This window comes from Notechis scutatus, chromosome 1, assembly GCF_049901735.1.
Source record: "Notechis scutatus isolate UNSWTSFEM ecotype Mainland chromosome 1, rNotScu1.2, whole genome shotgun sequence".
Lineage (NCBI taxonomy): Eukaryota > Metazoa > Chordata > Lepidosauria > Squamata > Elapidae > Notechis > Notechis scutatus.
In genome coordinates, this window is record NC_142009.1 from 70189481 (window position 1) to 70212071 (window position 22591).

General features: G+C 38.9%; 1 protein-coding gene across 5 annotated transcripts in view; it reads right to left on the reverse strand.

Annotated features, from left to right (window-relative positions):
• SDCCAG8 (SHH signaling and ciliogenesis regulator SDCCAG8) overlaps positions 1-22591 on the reverse strand; it is a 117749-nt gene that overhangs the window by 4360 nt on the left and 90798 nt on the right. The window contains exon 17 of one of the 5 annotated variants that reach the window (XM_087967153.1): positions 16013-16141. The exons of the other annotated variants lie outside the window; for them this stretch is intronic. Within the exon in view, the coding sequence (XP_087823279.1) occupies positions 16105-16141 (37 nt within the window). The 3' untranslated portion in view covers positions 16013-16104. Of the gene's footprint in view, positions 1-16012; positions 16142-22591 lie in introns of those variants that run through there. 5 annotated transcript variants of the gene reach the window in all.

A 22591-nucleotide genomic window follows, 5' to 3' on the forward strand; every position in this document is an offset into this window, starting at 1 on the left:
AAGACACCAAAAGGCCCCCCCCCCCCCTCCCCTATATTGTGTCCCATCTCCCCCCCCTTCTTCTTCAAAGCCCCCCCCCTCCCTTTGTGTGGGGGGAGGGAAAGCTGAGTGGCGAGCAAAAAAAAAAACCCCCCCCCCACAACCAACCAAGTTTGGGTTTGGTGGGGGGGGGGGGAGGAGCCCACCCCCCAAAAAAAAAAAAAACCCCCCCCAAACCCCCCCCCCCAACAAAAAAAAAAAAAAAAAAAAAACCCCCCCAAAAACGCCGAAAAACCCCCCCCCAACAACCAACAAAAAACAACCCCCCCCCAAAACCCCCCCCCCCCCCCCCCCCCCCCAAAACCCCCCACCCCCCCCCCCCCCCCCCCCCCCCTCCCCCCCCCCCCCCCCCCCCCCCCCCCCCCCCCCCCCCCCCCTCCTTGTTATAGAAGACCAGGATGCACGACATTCTAATTTTTCGAGTTTCACCTGTAGCTTTACAATTATTATTGTAAATTATATATGTCCAATTTAAAATATTAATTGTTAAATATGATCTGGACTTAGATCTATTGAGATTCTGATATGTTTATTTAAATGAGGTCCTCCCTCCCAAACTAAACCGTTATGTATATATTGGCACAAGATAAACATAAAACATATATATAATAAAAAAAAACACTCAATGTCTATCTCTTGGCTATATAATGGCTGTGGTGGACCCTGTGCCAAACTACTGATTAAGAAAAGTGAAAGTAGCTTCCAATTAATTGTTGCAATCCAATGTTACTAAAACAATGGTTGGTGCAAACAAATTTCAACACTTATAATTATCAGTTATATGACAACCTGAACCCTCTACAGCAGGGGTGTCAAACTTGTCAGTCCTGGAGGCCATCTTTTTCTTTGGATCTTCAGGGCTGCCACATTTAGTGCTGTGGGAAAATGGGAGGGGGATTGTATGAAGTTGGTGGAGATATATAGCCATCACAACATTCTTTTCTCTGGGAGTCAAGGACGTTCATCCTGCACCTGTGACTGGGGAACATCTCCAGTTGGGACAGTGGATTGATTGGACGATATGGTGGACATGTGGGTGCAGAGGAAGCGAATTTGACTTTCCTTTGGGTGGGAAAAACCCGAGGGCTTTCAGATTCGGGTTTCTCCAGATGCGCCAATATGACATCTCTAATAAAATGGAACTTTGAGTAACGGCTAGCTTTGGAGTCTTACTTGTTTGGGAGTGTTACTTGGAACCTGGCACTCAAGGCCTGTGGGCCAGATCTGCCCAGTAGGGTGCTTAAATCTGGCCCATGGGGCTGGCCTGGAAATATCAAAGGACTGGCCCGCAGTGCCTCTGGAGGCTAAAACGGAACACGTGTGGCCTCCCCACATCTCGTTTTCATTCTCCATGGCTTCCTGCAGTACTTTGGCAGCTGAAAACTGGACCAAAAACTGGGCTGAAATCGAGCCAAAAAACAGGCCCTAGGGCCCATTTTTCAGCTGGCAGAGTGTTGCAGGAGGCCATGGAGGGTGAAAACAAGGCACAGAGGAGCCGTGTGCAAATCCCCCATGCCCCATTTTGGCTGCCAGAGTACTGCAGGAGACATCCGTCCCACTCACCCCCCACTGCCCCCCCATCCAGCCCACAAAGAAATCCAGTTTGACACCCCTGCTCTACACATTTTGCCAGAAATAAAATTCCTATTTAAAACAATAGCTACAGAATAGATATTTGAGATGGTCAAAGGGAGATGCATAAAACCAAAACCTGAAGCCATTCAACCTATATTCCTTTAGTCTGTGATGTATACATATATTTGATGAGACGCTGTCATTAATTAATGAAAACTGTATGAATATGTCTTATTGGGCTGAGCCAAGGGCATTTTCATATTGTATATTAAAACATCTTTTTAATATTTTTGAAGGGTAGATTTCATTGATTTATATGGTTTCCCAGAAAACTGTTTGGACAACTATATGTCAGTGAAGTTTGAAACTGGATTCTTGCCTAAGCAATGGGAAAATTTCATGGGTTATGTGTGGTGCCTCCTTACAATTTATGAGTCAAATCCCTAGGTAGTCAAGAAAAAAAAGCCTTTTTTGAACCAGGAGTACAACAGATGCCACCCATATTCAACTATACACTGGAATTTCTTTTCCAATTTCTGTTCTAATTCTTATTCTAGTTTTTATAGTTGTGAGGCTTTGGTGTTTGTATTTTAATTGATTTAGGCTGAATTTCTTTTGCACGTATCTTTATAAACTCTTTTACTCTGCTGTTCAAACATTACAGCATCCTTTGGAACCCTCTTCTCATTTGTATTCTACAACAGTCTTTGTAAATCGATTCTAATCTGTTCACTTACTTCACTCAATAAGGAACGTGTTTTGACTGATTTATCCTTTGCATTCACTTCCTGTCTACCTTCTGTAGCAAATGTTTGACCTGGGTTGTTTTTTTTTTGTCTGATTGATGAGTTGTTTATTTTGATTTTGGCGCCAGGATGACTCTGGACAGCTTGTTTGCTTTTTGGCCATACAACAGCCATTTACTGCCATAAGTAGCCAGCTCAAACATGACACTTTTGGAGTTAGTGATGGGGCAACTTGTTCTGCCCACCACTCTCCTGGCTCCAAGCAAGGGCCTTTCAAGGGGGAGTTATGGAGCCTGTTTCCCAATTCTCTTCTTCTGAGGGCGGATGAGAAGAATAGTCAGCCCAGCAAACAGCATGGAAGTGCCACTACCCTGATTCTGCTATTTCCCTGGGCTTCTGCCTATGGTCTGAAACTGGGAATACAACTAGCTGCTTCCAGAGCCCAAGTGCTGAGCCGGAGAGGCAGAGGGCAATGACAGCAGCCTTGCTTTCTTTGACCAACTGCAGCAGCATAGGGTCCTTGGAGTGTCTTCTGCCCAAGGCATGCTTTTTATCCTCCATCCCTGCTTGTGAAGACAACTGCTATAAAAATTATCTGCCTTCCGGTTGACATCTGTAAAATTAAGAAACAATTCTTCATTCTAGAGCTTGGAGATTTGGGTAGGAACTTGACCCGCCAGGGGTACCCCAGAGTATGGTGAAAAAAAGTCAAGATGGTGGCCATAAATGTGTGATCAAAATTTGCTGTTTTCTTTTAAATGGGCAGAGTTTCAACCGTACCATAACAGCCACCATCTTGCCCCCCACCCCTTTTTTTTAGCATGCCCTGCAAACACTCTTGCTATCCACACCACAACTATACATGCCTTTGGACACAGCTCCCACTCTGAAGCCTAGTCCAACAGCCATTAGAACAAACGGATTCCTTCTAGCTCCAAAATAGGAAGAGGGCAGTTCATACAACCTTTCTGATGACACACACCCCCCTCAAATTAAAATAACAGAGAACTAACAAGTTCTGTTTCTGGGATAAGCACTGTTCACCCCAGGGGAGTAAGGAGGAAGTGAAAAGGCTGTCAGGTTCATGTCCTAACTCAGATGGAAGGGAGAGGAATGAAAGACTGGGGTTGTTTGCCTGCAGAGGTACAGACAGCCTGCAGAGAACAGCACAGTTCACTAGCTTGCCTGGCTGTTGTTTTAGCAGCTAAGAAAGCAGCAGCAGACAGCAAATAATATAAACAAGTGGCCTTATGTTCAAACACCTGTGACATCAATATAATTAATCCAATGACAAATTCCAGTTTGGTACCCACAGAAACACAGGCAGGAATAAATGAAGGATGCTTTTATGAAACATTTGACCACCATGTCCTGAAAAATATGAAATACCTGCAACTCAAAAGTAAATGGTTAAAATAACTGCAAAGACAAACCAATCAACCCATTTCAATGTGAACAAAAATAATATGGCCAACTAGGGAAACTGGTGAATCGTGAAAGTGGTCTGCCTCCATGTGTTTGTGAAGAATCAGACAGGGCTTCTCCATAGATGGCTTCCTTTTTGTGAAGAGAATATCCTCTATTACTGCAGAAAGGCCAGTTGTGACTCAATCCCCGAAGCTTTAAAACTGAGTTCTAGATGGTACAGATATCCTTGTGGAGGATCAGTAAGCCTGAATGTCTTAAGAGAGGTGAACATAATCCAATTAGAGAGGGCCAAAGCTTGGATGTGAAACCGTCACGTCTCATTAGCAGATTTTATCTACTATAAACTTGGTTAAGAATGAGAAGATGTACAGAAATGATCTGCCTAATAGAAAATACATACATCTCCTGGGGCTAAGTTGATTCAGTGTTGACAAATGGAGGACATCACCAAGCTACGCAATTCGCCCTTGTGGAATGACACACTTGCATGATCGAATTTGTTCACTAAGACATGCCATATGACATATAAAATACCACAACATGATATTATGCAGGAGGTATCCAGTTGCATAGTGGCATGGTAAGTGCAGCAGTGATATTATTTTTTCTGATCACTGTTGGATTTTCTGATAAACCTTCAATGGTGCAATTGTGAGGCTAACTTGTAAAAATGCATAATATTTCAAATGCTGCCAGAAATTCAACCCAGTTATATGAATGATGGTTTTGGTTGCCATTCAAAGATGTTGAAGGGAAGAAAATGTACCACTGTATCTGCAAGTAATATTTTCAGATGGAGAAAGAGGTGTGTATGTGTGTGTGTGTGTGTGTGTGTGTGTCCCCGAACAGCATATATAAAAGTGAATGTACACTAGGACAAGTTAAAAATAGGGTGGTTATTGAGAACAAAAAAAATGCTCTGCAGACATTTTTCCAAACATACAGAATCACTGACGTTTTCAACACATGACCCAAGAACCCCAATAATTCCTTTGTCTTCAGTACTCTTTATGAGAATGATATTGAGGTTTAGAACTGAGGTAAACAACCTTTCAAGGAGCTCTGGAAGCTCTAGGACAGGGGTGTCAAACTCAAGGCCCATGGGCTAGATCTGGCACACGGGATGCTTAGATCTGACCTGTGGGGCTGCTCTGGAAACAGCAAAGGACCAGCACGTGGTGCCTCTTCATCCCTCCCGAGCTCCATTTTCGCTCGCAGAGGTTTGCAGGAGGCCATCGCAGCCAGAAGTGGAGCTTGGGAGCCCGTTTTCGCTAGCAGAGTTCTCAGGCCGCCACAGGCTCCCCTGACACGAGTGATGTCAAGCTGGCCATGCCCACCCTGGCCACACTCTCCCCAGCCCTCCCGATGTCAAACACAACCCCGATGCACCTGTCAATGAAATTGACTTTGACACCTCTGCTCTAGGACTTCTGTTTGTAACCCCTGGAGCTTAGCCAAGAGAGACTTATGGGCATTACTAGGAGCTGATGGAAATTTATGCACGTGAAACCTCCAAAGCTGTTTTACTCATTCTTTGAGAAGTTCAGAGTTCAGAGGTCCACAGAGAACTTTGCAGAAGTTCAAAGAGCCAGAGTGATCATTCCTTCAGATAAAACTGATAATGTGGAGATGCTGAACTCTATATATTTTAGCTATGAAAATGCAGAGGAAAATTGTAAAGTTTTTATTTTGTGGCCAACAGAATGTTCAGAAAATGGTAGAATATTAAAAACTGAACCCATACAATATATGATGAGGAGAATATGCTATATACTATGGCAGCCCTAAAGGTAATCATTATTTACTATCTGGGAAAGATTATATCAATAAGTTATGTCTTTGCAGAATCACCTTGGTACATCTTCTTTGGAAGTGAGTTCCATGATGCAGAATGCATTTATTATCCGCAACAAAAAGGGATAGACACTTGATTTTAAATTCCCGTGTCTTCCAGTCCCTGCTTGGACTGTCCCTAATGCTTAACCAATATTTTAGCTGCTAGACAGATACCAGTTTATTTTCTTAGACTTCAAAGTTTTGCCTTTTATCTAGAATATTGTTTTGTATTGTGTTATTTGATTCAAAACCATGAATTATTAACCATGAGACTAATATAAGAACAACAACAACAACCCTTCTCCCAATCCTTCTTTTTCCTAGTAATCATTTCTCTACAATAGTGTTATCATGCTGTCCAGAGTCTAGGGAAAGAGGCAGTAGATCTTGAAGAAGGTGCTGCAGATGCAGACTATAAACTGTAGAAATCAATTATGTCCTCTTGAAATGTTAAAAGAATTCACAACTCACTGCAGAGGTTATCCTAGGGTAATCTTTGGTGAATGCAGTCCTAAGTTTCATTAACAGAGGAATACGATCAAGATCAAGTGAGGTACTAATACCACTCTATAAAGCCTTAGTAAGACCACACCTAGAGTACTGCCTCCAGGAAAAAAAAGATGTTGAGACTCTAGAAAAAGTACAGAGAAGAGCAACCAGGATGATTAGGGGACTGGAGACTAAAACATATGAAGGATGGTTGCAGGAACTGGGCTTGGCTAGTCTAGTGAAGAGAAGGACCAGGGGAGACATGATAGCAGTCTTCCAATATTTGAGGGACTGCCACAGGGAGGAAGGGCTCAAGCTATTTTCTAAAGCACCTGTAGGCCAGACAAGGAATAATGGATGGAAACTGAACAAGGAGAGATTTAACCTGGTAATAAGGAGAAATTGTCTGATAGTGAGAACAATAAACCAATGAAACAGCTTGCCCTCGGAAGTTGTGGGAGCTTTATCACATTGAGGCTTTCAAGAAGAGATTGTACTTCCATCTGTCAGAAATGCTGTAGGGCAGGGGTGGGCAAACTACGGCCGCGGGCCACATCTGGCCCGTTGGTCTGTCCAATGCGGCCCGCCCCTGAAAAAAAATAGCTGGCCGTGGCGTATTGCCCTGCGCCGCGTGGCCCCCAAAGCTGCAAAACAGTGCGGAGCGCTCTCGGGGTAGGAAAGAAAAGAAGAACTTTGCAAAGGCCTCGGCTGGGAGTTCAAAATCACCTTCGAGTGCGACCTCTCCGAAGGTGAGTCCCCACCGATCCCCCCTTTTTCGGGGGCTTCCAGGCTTAAACTTTGCAAAGGCAAAGTTTGCAGGCGGGAGCGTCTTCCGGCCAAGGAGTGGGAAGGGTTCCGCCCGGCAGGCGGGCTGCTTGGGCGGGCTGCTTGGAGCCACCTAAAGCTAGGCTGCTGCTGGTGGAGCCTTGCCCTGCCTTGGTGCCCGCTTTCCCGGCTCGGCGGTCCTGCTCGGACGGCACTTTAAAAGCCTGCTCCCAGCATCCGAGCAACTTCCCAGCAACTTGCGGCTTCCTTTTCCTCACGGGCGCTCGCGCCTGGCCCCGAGCCGCGTGGGCGGAGGGGAACCTGGAGCACCGCCGGTCGCCTCCTCCAAGCAGCCCGCCCGCCCACCGGGCGGAACCTTCCCGCTCCTTGGTGGGAAGACGCCACGCCTGCAAACTTTGCCTGTGCAAAGTTTAAGCCTGAAGCCCCGAAACCCGAGCAACTTCCTAGCAACTTTCGGCTTCCTTTTAACTCGCGGGCGCCGTGCCTGGCCCCGAGCGCGCGGCGGAGGGGAAGCCCGGCGGGCGGGCGGGCTGCTTGGAGGAGGCGACCGGCGGTGCTCCGGCAGCAGCAACAGGCAGTTCCGCCTGGGCTCCGCTCAGGTGTCTGGCTGGGGTTGTCAGGAGTTGCTACCGGCGCAGCTCGCGTGGCTCCAGTCCTGCGTTGCCTTGGGAAGGAAAAGGTAAAACCAGGAGCCGCTGAGCCTGAGCCTCCGGTGCCGCTGCTGGTGTTGCAAAGCACCGCCGCGGCTCTTCCTTTTGCCTTTCCTTCCCGAGGCAACGCGGGACTGGAGCCGTGAGGAGCCGCGCCGGCGGTAGCAACTCCTGACTCAGGGGCCTCCGAGGGGAGGGGAAGGGGGCGATTCCCAAAAATCTTGTGCTGACCCGGCCCGTCTGTCAAATTTTAAAAGTCAATGCGGCCCTCGAGCCAAAAAGTTTGCCCACCCCTGCTGTAGGGTCTCCTGCTTGGATGGGGGGGTGGGTTGGACTAGATGACCTACAAGGTCCCTTCTAACTCTGATTATCTGTTATCTGAATGGAAGAAAAGAAATAAGTTTATTCTATTCTATTATTCTATTCTATTATTTCTTTTATCACAGCAGATGGCAGCACCTTGCCAACTTTGGTTCATCTCCGAACAAAAATAAATAGGGTAAGTTTACCTATTTATTCAGCCATTCATTCATTCATTCACTTAGCTTGTATGCCACACCTTTTCTGAAGAATCCAAACACTTACAAATTACAACATAAAATCAAAGCCTAAAAAGTCAGTAACATAATAAACTGTACACACACACACACACACTTGCAAATGTCCTCTATTAACAGTTTCTTATGGACAGCAGACCGAGACCTATGGCACCCCATAACCCAGAGCTCTTGTGGCATCTCCCCTACCTAGCCCCATCAGGAACCATGAAGAGGAACCAAATTTAATCCGAATCCCAGGACTTAATCCTGAGTAGGACCCAGTCATCTTAAGAGGGGAAGTTCCAAACTGGCTACTAATTTTTTGGAAAGCTGGCTTGAACAATGACTTCTTGAGGAGGACCACACCAATGCTTCTTTCAAAGCACCCAAGGATGCATGTACCAAGACTTGCACTCAGCTTCTCATTTTACTTCTCTGGAAGCTTTCACTAATTAGATCAGGAAACTCAAACTGATTACAACTAACCACATCAGATGAAGACATAAGACAAATCCAGGTGCCATCTCATCAGGATTTGTCTAGCTGGCATCTAACGCCAAGCAAATGTGAGCAGTTTTATCCAAAGATACTGCATAACTTCGCTGCAATGATCCAGCTCAGTTATCTCTAATAGGAACCGAGTCGTTTGAAATAATACTGCTGGATGTATCCACGTGTGTTGATTCACAAATGTAGAAAGAGCATAGAAGTAAGCACTGTTTTAAGTTCTCAGAACTGAGCAGATAAAATGCACTGTGCCTATTCTTTCTTCTGAATCTATTTTTAGCACAATGAAGATACAAAGAACTCCAGTTTAATCAAGTAAATGGAATCTGTAATGCATACAAACAGACTTACTGTTCTTCCTGCACTTGTCTTCAAAGTAGGTTAGAACACAGTAAATTAGTTTATGACCTAACAGTTCTACAATTCAGAGACTATGCTGACAATAGTCTTGCTTCTGCTAAAACAGCAGTGTATTTAGCCTAAAATGCATTTACCGCTAAATTACCCAAAGAGTTCATCCAGCGCATCAGTGAAAACTTAAGTAACTAGCAAAGTTGTGGTTAGCACATTTGGGGAAATCCTTCACAAAAGTGCTGTTTCAAAACCAATAGGCTCTATGAAACACCTCGAGTGGACCAACCGAAAAGGTGCCTCCTTCTTGGACATGTTTCAGGTGCCAGTAAATTTCATAGTAACCAGAAGATGATATGACCATGATAAAGGGCTGATGGAAATGTTATTTATCCTCTAATAATCCTTTCTCAACATTTGAATGAAAGACACGAAGAAGGCTCAGGGTTGTAAGTTATACTGGGAAACATCCCAGAAGAAAATAAACTAACAAGGGCCTATTTTGACTAGGAAGAATATCCACTTTAACATGACTTATTTGTGGTGCAGATTTTAGCATAATTCTTAAGTTTTCTGGGACCACAAGTTCCACAAAAGTGACAATAGCAGCTAAGGACGTCACTGTTTATTAAATATGAATTTGCAACTATATTTCCAGAATATACAATGATGAAGACCAGCAGAACAGGTGCAAGTTGTTCATGAATATTCAATTATACTCTATAAATTAATACATAGTACATTTAGCATAATTATAAAATGTAAATATACACACATCTAAATGTACTCAAATGTCATACAGAGAAAACAGTGATTGCACTTAATCTTTTCTGCCTGCTAATAGAATGGAATTTGTAAACAAGCTAACATTTTCTACCTCTGCCTATTAAAACTGCTCCTTAAGAATTCCTGGGAACTTCTCCCCAACAGCCAAGCAGATTCAAGGGAGGAAAAGAATGCCGGAATGTTGCCCAATAGAAGTAAATTTCAAATGTAAAGCTTTTATAAATGCATCCTGAAAACCATGATTCAAATTCAGAGAAATGAGAAATAAACCTTTGGAAATATCAGCTGGATAGCTGCTTCTGCTACTCCAAATCTCAAAAAGGTAGCTGGTTCTGTACATGAAATCAAAAGTAGTTTTACCTTGAACACCTGGGGCACAATGATATCTAGGATGTCAGTCAGTCTAAAAAACGTCAGCATTATGATTTTTCCCATTACTCAGTCACTTCTGCTTTTTGTGGGGTTCTATAAATACCTGCACTGTAACCCAAATCAATACATGATTTACCACAAAATTAATCTCCAGAGGTCATAGTAAATGATAAAACCCGTTCCCAGCCAAGCAAATACAATATAATACATTAAGGTATTTTCACTGTCCCACCACTTGGATTATGATATAATGGATTTCCACTACACTCTGCACAGATGAACGTGCACAGCAGAGAGATTGAATTACAACAACTGGCAGCAGCTAAGTCAGCAAATCCAATCCAATCCTATCCAATCCAATAGTTATGCTGCACTTACTGGCACACATCTTAATTAGGTTTTAATATAAGTAATCTGATAACTACTCCTGGCTGGCCAGACCTGAACTGTCAGCAGTGAGAGCTTTGTTCTTTAGCTGCTCCTACTGTATACTGTAGGAACCTTCTTACTGACCCTTATCGGAGAACCCCATCTGCTGGTTACCACGGTAACTGAAAGAGGCCACTTGAGCTGAATCAAGAGAAGCTGATGATACAAGACTGCAGGCAAAAGAATTTTGCAAAACAAAAAGAAAAAACAACTTGCTCAAGAAAATGAACCTACACATCATTATTCTGCCTTTCAGGGTTGGTGCAATAAAGAAGGATTACTTTACAGGCTACACACCCTGCAGAGGATCAGCAATAAATGGCCAACAAATGTTAAGAGTGTGGTTTTTTGTTTTTTGTTTTCCCCCAGAGAGTTGAAGAAGTTGAAGAAAGTCCAGAAATATTTCACAAGAAGAGTTCTCCACTCTTCTACTCGTTGTAGAATACCTTATGCCACCAGACTTGAAATTCTAAAACTAGAAAACTTTGAATTACGCCGTCTTCGGTCGGACTTAAGCATGGTATATAAAATCATACATTGCAATGTCCTACCTGTCAATGAATACTTCAGCTTCAACCATAACAACACAAGAGCACACAATAGATACAAACTCAAAGTAAACCGCACCAAACTTGATTGCAGGAAATACGACTTCAGCAATAGAGTGGTCAATGTCTGGAATACTCTACCCGACTCTATAGTCTCTTCCCAAACCCCAAAAAACTTTAACCTTAGACTGTCTACTATTGACCTCACCCCTTTCCTAAGAGGTCTGTAGGGGGCGTGCATAAGCGCACCATCGTGCCTACCGTCCCTGTCCTATTGTTTCTCTTATTCTTTTATTTTTCTTATATGTACCCATTTCATGTATTCACAACTATGTATACACTTATACTTATTATCTTGTAAACAATTGGCAAATCAAATAAAATAAAAAAAAAAATGTTTTCCAAAGTAAGAATGAAGAGCTGCTACTCGCACAGTAGCTTCATTTTCAAATTACCCAGATAATTTTGTGGTGTTTTTTTTTATTAAGTGAAACTTATGATATCCCTAAAAAGCACACTTTTTAACAAATCATAACTTTGTGCCTTTTTTAAAAAAAACCCACTTTTAACTATTTTTATCTACCCACAAGTGCAAAATGAGATAATCTGTGACCATTGTGAAACAGATTCTTTTAGAAATTCAATTAGGGGAGATGTTTTAAAGGGCATAATATTAATTTTTATTTGACTATGGTGATGTCGCTATGGCGCAAATCCTTGAGATTTTTTTTTTAAATGATGGTCTTTATCCCTGGGCCCCAAGTAATTTTTTTAAAATATTCAAAGTATGCTTGAAAGAATAGTATAGGTGTAACTTACAAAGAGCTTCCAAGTATTTACACGTTTACATCATTTATCTTGAACAACCCTGACATTCCTAAATAGACATTTGCAGAAAGGAGACATCAACAGTTGTTTTTGGTGGATTCGTTGTTGTTAATTGTTTTGGTGCACTGTGTTTGAATTCTAACTGTCCTAAGGATTGCCAATTAATAAAAATTAGCTCCTACACGAATAATGGAATCAACCATGAAATCATGGTGTCCTGGAAGAGACCTTGGGGGTTTTCTAATCTGAATGCAGATTATATGGCTTCAACACTAACCAACTTTACACACAAACACACACACACACACACACACACACACGCCTCTCAAAATCCCTTTCAGTTTATCATCTAGCACAATTTAACTTTTAAAGAACTCAAAACACTACACATCATTTGGGGACTTTTTCCAGTGGCCAATAATGCTACCCTTGCTTATAAAATGTAAAGTTATTATCAGTTCAGTGCAATCTTTAGCTTTATGTTGCCTATGTTAGGAGGCACAGATCCTCAGATTAGTCCTCACATGCATTTGCAGAGCTTGCTGCTGTTATACAGTATGTCTTCGAAAGGACTAGGAGTTCCTATATGCTTTTTCACTGGAGAGTCGTAGATTATATTGCCTTATAGACAATTACAGCAAGTTCACATATACAATTGTCAGAGATCAAGTAAGGCATGCAAATGTATGCAACAATCCAATATCTCTGCACATTAAGCAACCCAATGCAAGGTTTATGTGGAAATAAATCAATATAATCCTATTCCTACAATGGAATAAAGGCTGCATCCCTTCTACAATATGCCACTGAACATAAAGAAGTATATTCTATACTGTACAAGTACTTCAACTTTAATTGGTTTGTGCCTAAAGCTCACTACTACGAATATTTAGTTTGCAAACTTTTCTAAGAAACATAGGTCAGAAAATGGAAAGTTAGTTGGTATAAATTTTTCGAGTCTCTTCATAACTTTCAGGATAATTTGCACTTAAAGCATAGCAAGTCAAATGATGCTTGCTGCAAAAAAATAAACAATTCTAAGCTGAAAAGTAATCCTTATTGGGTCTCTTCAATTTCATTCTAGATAGAAGTAGTTTCTTCTTGTACTAATCTCAATGCTCTGCATAGTGGTTTTGCACCAAATTAAAATTTAACTATCTGATTCACTAGTCAATAAGTTCTCCTTACATCACAAAATCATTGCCATGAAGAACCGGAGATGGGAAAAAAGAAGTATATCAGTTTTCAATTATTCCCACTGAATTCAATAGGACAAATAAACAAGCAACCACAACACATTTTCGGTTAAGAGGGGTAAACTCTTGCTCTAAACAATATATGCCAGATATATTGATTCAACTCCCATTTCAGTGTCTTGTAGCATAAACAGAGCAGACTTTTAAAGAGAAAAGATATGGAGAGCTGAGAGAAGAAAGATGTAAAAAGTACTCTGAATTGTTACATTTGTATTTAATCTTTATTTCCTTTTTCCTATTCCATCCCATAATTTGCATAAACAATCAGAGAAAAGTGGCACAAGGAAAAAGTGTTAGGTAGTCTCAGCATCTAACAAATTTTGGTATAAGAGCATCAAATGTATTTTTAATAGCAAGCAGAACATATTGGTCGACACTTCCATTTCTATTTCTATTCTGTCAGTCTATAATTGCTTGTTAATGGTATTCTTCCTTTGGGTTCCTCAAGTCAACAAAAACACATAAATTGAACGTTCAGAGATGTTCAACCCAGTGTCATTTAGGATTTCCTCCTTGGAAATTTGAGACAAGAAAGGAGAAATGAATTTTATTAATACTGTATGCTAGTTTTATTTTATTTTTTGTGTATTCGTGTTGGAAAACAAATTAAACAAGTGCTTTATTGCTCACTTTCAGTATTATTTATTCCTTCCACAAAGTAGGATTCTAAAAGTCCTTAAACAACTCCTATTTAAGACATCTTTTTCTTCAGAACTTTATAATAATTTCATTTCTCTCTTTATCACTAATGCTTTTTTAAATTGAATTTTAATAAGAAGCTATGAAATAATCCTGAGCCATCAAGGCTTGGCTGCCCAATCTGAACTTTCCTCTTCAGACCACAATGCCTTTAAAAAGAACCTCCCTGCCTGCGAGCTTCCCAAGTAGTGACATCTAGCAGACACAGTGCATGTGGTGTTTAAGCAAGCTGCACAGAATGAAGAGAGAATGACTTTTTTAGGGTTTGATGGCATGTGCAGAGCGTGTGAGAGGCCCCTAAGACTCATCAGGCATTGGAAGGAATTTAGAAAACAATGTAGATCAATGTATAACTTTGTATTAGTTCTGTTAAAAAAAGAAACTTTAGCAACTCTGCATTTGTAATGGAATGCTTTCCTTTTTCAAAGTGACAGAATGCCTTTGAATAATTCCTGGAGCTTCAAGATGTCAAATACTAAATGAAGACGAGAAAGACCCCCGTGATGGGTAAAACACCCCATCACTTCATTATTTGGACAAACTGACCTCTGATACATACATATCATAGTAAGCCAAACTTTTTGAACAATTAATTTTAGAAGAGTTTGGGGGGGAAAAATAGATTCCCGTAAGTGATATGCAGTACTTGTGAGGAGAAACAGTTTTAGAAATGAATGCAAAAGTGCTGTGTGAATGTTCTTTTTATTTCTGACATGCAAATCTGTGTTCTTCTAGAATTTAAAGGAATTTTGCTATTTATTCAAATTGCAGAAATTTGAAGCAAAACTCTACTTTCTGTTTCTTTTCTTAAATGAACCCTAAGTTCTTTATATTAATTGAAATATTATAAATGAAATTAATATTAAAAATTAGTTCTTATTCTTTATATGTCTGCAACATTTCATTTCTTATATACAGACACACAGATTCACTAAAAATGTGAGAATCCTTGAGGTAGTAAAAACTATAATATTTACAATAAATCTAAACAATACTCAATTTCTTTTTTTTTAAATCTAAACAATGTCTATTCTACCATTTCATACAGTCAATTAATATTTCCTGGGAGAAAATCAGGAAAAAACCATAAATACTGCTACCAGTAACAACACTGCACCACAACACAGGTTAACATTCCAATCAACAGCAAATCATAGTTTAAAAGAACTTAAACTTTCTTTTTGTTATCATCCCTCACTTCTCTTCCCCTCTTCCTTGCCACCGTTTTCCTATTTACTTTCCTAATTTTGTATCTTTATCTTATTTTATTTTATAACCCAATAAAAATGTTAAACACACTAAAAGAACTAAAACTGTCAGTTTTTAGGAAGTGCTCAGTAAAATGTTCTCCAAGAGAATCATGGAGCACCCTAGCTGTTTCCTACTAAGTCCTACTACTTTTTCCTGTTATTTTTTTCACACATAGCATCCCCCAAAAAACTACAAGTTCTATTCTTTCTCTGACAGACCTAGTAGCACTAACAAAAATTCCTGTTTCTATATACACTCAGATGCATGCTGGCAAAAAGTGATGTGTACCCACCCACTCATCCCAGATCAGGAGAAGTGCTTTTTTGCAAAATATATTTGCATTTTCATTCCATTTTGTTGGTTAACTTTTTGATAAAGTATATGATTTCAGAACAGACCCAATAAGACAACCAACATAGCTAAGCTATGCTGTTTACCATCATCTTCTGAAACTGCCTTCTTTAAAATAGAGGAACATCATGATTTGGTTTCTTCAAGGGTAGTCTTTTTCAATATGACTCAGTGTAACCCAGAGGAACATCCCTTCACGCTCTTAGCCCGATAGGTACAAAACACAGAAACAAGAACTATCAGGTATATGTAATTCAGACCACGAGTTACTCTTGCAAATGTCAGCCATGAGTTTGTCCCATATGCTAGAGACCCAACAATCTCAGCCAGTAAAATAACAACTGTATTTTAGCTTAGCATAACAACTGTTCCACAACTAAATTCAATAGAATGTTGTTGAAGTTATCTGAACATAGCTAAGCAAGACCAAGATACATTTCTCTTGGAAAGGTGACAAATAGATGACAAAATAGCCTTAGCTGGTAAAATGCACTACATGTTACTTTTACTTTTATTCATGAGAGACCAAATAATCCCATACCTTGTCTCACAGCTTGCATGAATGACAGGTACAATTCCAGAGTACTTTAGATGCTCTAATTAGGGATCATTGAGACAGATTGTCGCAATAATGCAGCTTACATTTTGAAAATAAAGAAGTCTGGTGAAAGAGACCTGAAAAAAATGAAGTAATGAATACGAAGGGAGAGATGATATATAAAAGTTGTTTTTTAAACTCTACTGCAGATAATATAGCCTGTACAAATATATTTGGAACCTAAGACAGACTTTATCCATAAAAAACTTGAATAGCCTAATCCTACTGTTATTTACTTGGGCATAACTTCATTATGTATGTACTCATACCCTTACTCTCAGGAAAGTACATGCATTATTTCATTCTTAAAGTTCTCGCTGATGTTACTGACTGCAGAATATTGTGTACTTTCTGAACAATGCATTTGAAAAACTGCAGATCACAATACAAGTACACAGTCTGAACCTAATGGATAAACAGCTGTTCAATCATGCAGGCAGCTGCACGCCATTTCTAAGTGTTACACGCATTTTGTACTGAAAAGTAATGTCTGAAAAGACCATCTAGAATAAAGGGGTATTCAACACTAGTAATTATAGTCCTGCAACTATTTCACAAGAGGTTTTTGCTTCATGACCTTTTTATCAGCAGGTTCCACAAAATCTTTCAGAACGTTCTTTTAAAAACAGCAATCTTAGTATTACAATTAAAACTGTAATTGCTATATTACATTTGAGCAATTTACAGGCACTGGACCTTTGGTTCCTGTTTTAATCAGCCTTTGAAACAGCTGAATTGAGTGTTTTCATAAACTCAACCTCCATTCTCTTAGTGAGCACAGAGATAATTACAACTATTTCATTCACAAAAGCTCCAAATTTACTTAAAAATAAGGTATCACAATTGGTTATCTATTTTTCATTAGAGATTGATAGCTTTCTAATTCTAGAGCAAGAGATAAATTCCCCATTAATTACTAAATATTGATAGAAATAGGAATATTAGGCTTAAACCTAATATTAGGTTTTTCACACACAATGCTACCATTTCCCAGTTAAAGGAAGCGAAGATGATTCTTATAAAAACACCAGAAATTTAGATAAAATGATTCTGATTTCATATCCCTCCCTTTAAACAAACACTGATAATAACAATAATTTTAAAAAGCTATCAAACTGAAAATCCTCCTTGCGAATGAAAGTTTAAAAAACAGGGAAAGGTTCAGCAGCTCTTTGTACCAAAAAAAAAAAGGTGAATAAAATCATGCCATTTTTCAATATATTAATAAACAAATGAGGGGAATGGGAGGGGGAATGAAAGGATGGAGCAGTAGGTGCCTGGGGGCCAATTGCTTCTCCAGCAGCGGTAAGGCTGTTACTAGGCTTGCGGTACCATTTGTTCCATTACACAATCTCCTGAAGCCTTTTACAGAGAGCTAAAACAACTGCCTGTACCAACACGACACATGGCTTTCCATCCCAACTTCTTGCTAATCCAGACGCTCCAACCATCTTTCTTTAAGATGCCATATGGTTGGCAGAAGCCTGTAGATCTAAGCAGCACATCTGCTTGTACATTACTTTTTTTTCCTCTCAAGACTGTCTCCTCCAAAAAAAAAAGGGGAGGAAAGAGTAATTTTAATATTGTTAGTTATAAGAGATGTATATATCGAGATACAGCTATACGCACACTCACCAGGTTGCTACAATAGCTTCATTCTCCAAGGAACAATTAGAAACAGAGCAACAGAGCAACAAATAAAGGAATGAAAGTCTTTTTCATTATTCCTGCCATTTCCAACACCAAAGCATCAGAAATATTATTCACAAACAGCTAATTCACTGAATGGGACAGCATTTCATCTGTCAAGCATAAATCAATCAGGAATCAAGTGGGAAGCCAGAATAAAAAGAAGTCTTGCTTTGTTAACTGGCAGAGTGAAGATCCGTATGCAAGCAAATCTGCATGAATACATTGCAAGAGCTTTTTCGGGGGGGGGGAGGAGAGTGTTGGAAATGCTTGATAAGCAAGATTATTGACAGTGTTAAAATCCTGATGGGGCAGACAAACATACATAAAGCCATAATAAAACAGCTTGGAAAAATAAATTACACATGATATTTTATAGCTGTTCAGAATGTTAAAAGTTTTTAGACAACCAATTTTTACACAAAAGAAAATGGAAAGAGTTGAAATGATAAACAAGGTAGATTGTAAAAATATATTTCCCAAGAAATAAACATCAAGTGATTCAAGAATAAAATAGGACATTTAACTTTCCAAGTAAAATATGTAATTAAAAATTATTCAGGCAGAAATAGTACTGAACACTGAGGGCCTATACCGTTTGTTAAAAGTAGGACAGTATGTCCCTATTTCTTTTTATTTTAATATTTGAACCATGTAAATGTATATTCAAACACAGAAGGGAGAAGGATGGCCAATATGGACATGTTTAGGTAAGGTTAAGAGAAATCAAAAGCTTCTGAGTCATATGCCAACTTTCCAATAATATAGCTACACAAGTCACAAAGAAGTGCACACTGAAAATGCTGCACCCATTCAATCTATTTCTATAGAATCAAGTCATATGTCTAATGAAAATGTAGTCAGGAAACAATGAGAAATATAAAATATAAACAAAAATATGTTTCTTTCTCCCCAGATTCCAGCCATTGTAAATATTATGTTTAACAGATTTCCATGTTCGGCAAGATTTCCATATGCAGGTGCAGAACCAAAGTACCGTATCAACAATCCACTTGGAACTCACAGCAAAATAACTGCATCCATGTATTATAGAAAAATAATTCTTTCTTCAAAAGTCATGCTGGAATATACCCTTCCCTTTTGACAGAATGGCATTTGCTCCCTTAGATCAACAGCTAACTCTTCAAATGAATATTGATTGATATAGAATACTGCCAGCTGCAATTTTCAGTGTAACACTTCCTTTTTTCAGCATTCAGAACTTTTTGAAGTGTTCATCATTAAGTGTGAAATTGTCCATGCTTCTTCTCTGTCTGAAAATTGAGTATTTCTGGCAAGTCAGAGAAAATTCCCAATAGCTGTTTCTATGAGGAGGAGGAAAAATATTTGTACATTTATGTTTCAATAGAATTTACATATTAAAAATTCAAATAGAAAGAGTACTTAGACAAGGAAAGCAGGAACCCCAGATTTTATGACTTGCTTAACAGAAGACAGGGTATACAGGCAGGGTCCCAGCACTATCAAGATGGGAAGAGGGAATCTCAATTTTTGCTTTGGTACTGGCACCTGTCCCTGAAATACTAACATGCCTTGTTACTGCTACATCTATTCAAATAGCCATGAATAAAAGAACTGAGGTTGGAGTGGGGGAGTCTGTATCTACTGAAAACACTATTTTGTGCTAATTAATCAGTTCAACATGCCGTATGAATGAGCAAAGTACATTTAAGAAAATCTGAACAACTCTTTTAGCTGTTATGTGGATCTTTCCTTTAACAAGCTAGTCTAACACTTGAAATAGATCTAGTTTTAAGGTGTTCCCTCTAGGAACATATAAAATCTATTTCTACTTAGTACCCATATATTCACTGTTTATCTCTTGCAAGCTTTTGCTAGCCATATGTTTAAAAACATCACCATTAATCACTTTTGATGCCTAATTTTCATAGCTCACAAATTCTTTTAAGATCCCAGACTCATACCTAGAATTTCCCCTTCTTTCACTGTGAACAAAGACCAAGAAAATGTACCTGCTGAGATTTTAAACATTTAAAATTATATGTCATGAAAAGACAGCTGCTAAAATCAGAAACAGATAGCAAGTAACTAATCTATTACTGTAGCACTATAGAAGGAAAATTTATTGTATTGGAGATGAAATGCATACAATTAAAACATTCTTAAAACATTTATAGTTTTGAGTTAAATATCTCATTTTCAAATGAAAAGAGATCACATATTGCTAATTCCACTTTGAAGTTCAGTTTTGAGTTAAATAAATATAAAAAATAAAATTTAAAGATAAACATTTAATAAGAGTGACAATTTTAATTAAGGTACAACAAGAAGAAAAGTTATTCTGTCATATAGTTGCTTAATGCTTTTTTATTTCAGCATCAAAATTTGTTAAACCATCACAGACATATTCACATTTGTCTAAGAGATGTTTATTTTAGTTCATTAGGTTGTGAACATCTTTTAATGTTCATGTGACCAACAAAGAATTTTAAAAACAAAGTTAATCCTGAAACAACTAAGGAAGATGTGATAGGTTCAATACTACTACTTCCGATTTAAAAACAGCAATGGGGTTGTCCCAAATGTGTTTTTTTCAAAAGGCAACTGGACTTTCTTTGTTTTTCCTTGAAGACATTTGGCTTCTTTAGTCCTGAACTGAACTGAAGTGAGTCCATGAACTGAAGAAGCTTATTGGATGAGAAGTGAAATTTCTTCAAGGAAAAACAGAGGAAGTTGAAAAAGCACCTTTGGGACAACCATGACTTGGAATCTCCGCAGACACTCCACAAGGTCTAATATGCAACTATTTACATTCCCAGTAATCCTACAATCAGCATTTAGCCAGCTGAGGAAATGTAGGAAGGCATAGCTTGGTTGTTTGCTTACAGATGTTTCATTACTTGATTAGGTGACATCATCCGTGCTCAGAGCACCAAGGACTCCAGAGTCTAACTTCCACCCCAATATCAATTAGCTGATTTTTACAGTGCACTCCAACTGCGGTGGATCATATCCAAATGACAATAAGGCAAATGGACTAACAATAATCTCAGAGGTACTGTGAAAGGAAGGACTCACTCTATTGATTTTGAAGTTAAAAAGCATCCAGGTTATCTCGCTATCAATCTATCTTTTTAAACTACTTTCATTCCGAAAAGCAATCCCTTAAAACACATTTAAGAAAAGAAAACCAACATCTGTTTTTGCATCAGACAATTTATGCAAATTTATGTAATTTTGCATAATTTATTATATATTGAAATGTTTCAAGACAGATTCTAGTAGATTCCATGAATTACATGCTATTAGTGTTGCGATAGATTCTATTTTGGCAGATCACATGAGTATTTGAAAATGATTTATCACATATTATCACATATTGATTTATTTGTTATTTAAATTTATAGGGCTGTCCAATCATTATTTCTGAGCACCTTACAAGGGTTAAAAGCAAGATGATAAATGGCCCCTATTGGCCATTTACAAGGCTATAGATAATGGAAAACGCCAGTGCTAACTTCCATTTATATAGGCTCTAGAGTCTAGACAATGGAAAAACACACCACCATAGCCCAGAACATAGGCTATGACAGCCAGATATTAGGGTTCTTGTGATGGTGGTGGGGTCAAGTTCATTCTTTGTCTTCCACCAGTAGTATTCTAGATGTCTCTTCATCCATTTCATCCCCCTCAATTTCTCAGCATACCATGGGGGATGAAGAGTACATGTTAGGAGAGGTCTCATGAGTGCAATTCTATCCAGAGCCCCAGACATCTTTCTGTTCTAAGTAGCAACTAGGAGTTTGGAAGGACTATGTAGCAGATGATAAAATAAATGTAGTTTATAATCTACATTTACTTATTTTCAATGTGAAAAGTATTTTAGTAATTACTATGATGAAAGTTTATAGTCATGGAAGTAGGGCAGGGGTATAAAACTCGCGGCCTGCAGCCAGGATGTGTCATATGCTGGCCCCACCCCCACCCAGTTTAGTAAAGGGGGGGAAAGTCCCAATACATCATGTGACGCAGCTGTGATGACACAAGTTTGACATCCCTGAAGTAGAATTTTAATGCACTTGTTTTTTCTAATATGTAGATTCCTATTATATTTTCCATTTTTGTCCTATGCTTGTAATGCCATGGCTATCTGTTTACTACCGGTAACATCTCTAAACTTGCAGTGATCTATTAGATTTGTTTTAATATTTAAATGTGTTTGGAAAAAAACATGTTCATAATAGAAGTTTTGAAGTCTCTACCCTCTTTTTCCAAAATATTTTATTCAGTGTGATTACCATCAGATGAATTGATATGTTTAGCAAATTCTAGGTCATCATTTTTGACATTATTTACTTTCCCTTATTTACTGCGATGGTTTATACGAATGTACAAAAAACTAAGTTCTAACTTAAAGAATAATAACCTAATAGTTTTCTGTTCTGTGCTCTTCAAATCAATGTTTGGTTAATAACGAGAAATACTACACATGTCTACTTAATATATATTGGACTTTACTGGGGCAAACAATAAGAATAAACTATTATTTAGCCATGAAACACACTGGATAATCTTGTACCAATTGAAACTGAAATGTAGACTACCTTATTACTCTGTTACTTCAGATGCTAAACAACCCAAACAGATTCCTATTATATTGTTGCAGATTGTAAGCAATTATAGAAATGTCATTGACATTAAAATACTTACATCTATTGTGTTCTAAATTAACTGTTTCATCAGTAGACTTTGGTGAACTGGAGTCAGTTTCAACAAACTAATTAAAAGTTGACTTTATTTGGTAGGATAGCATATGTAAAACATATTCAAGTTAATAGATTTTTTAAAAACTAGAA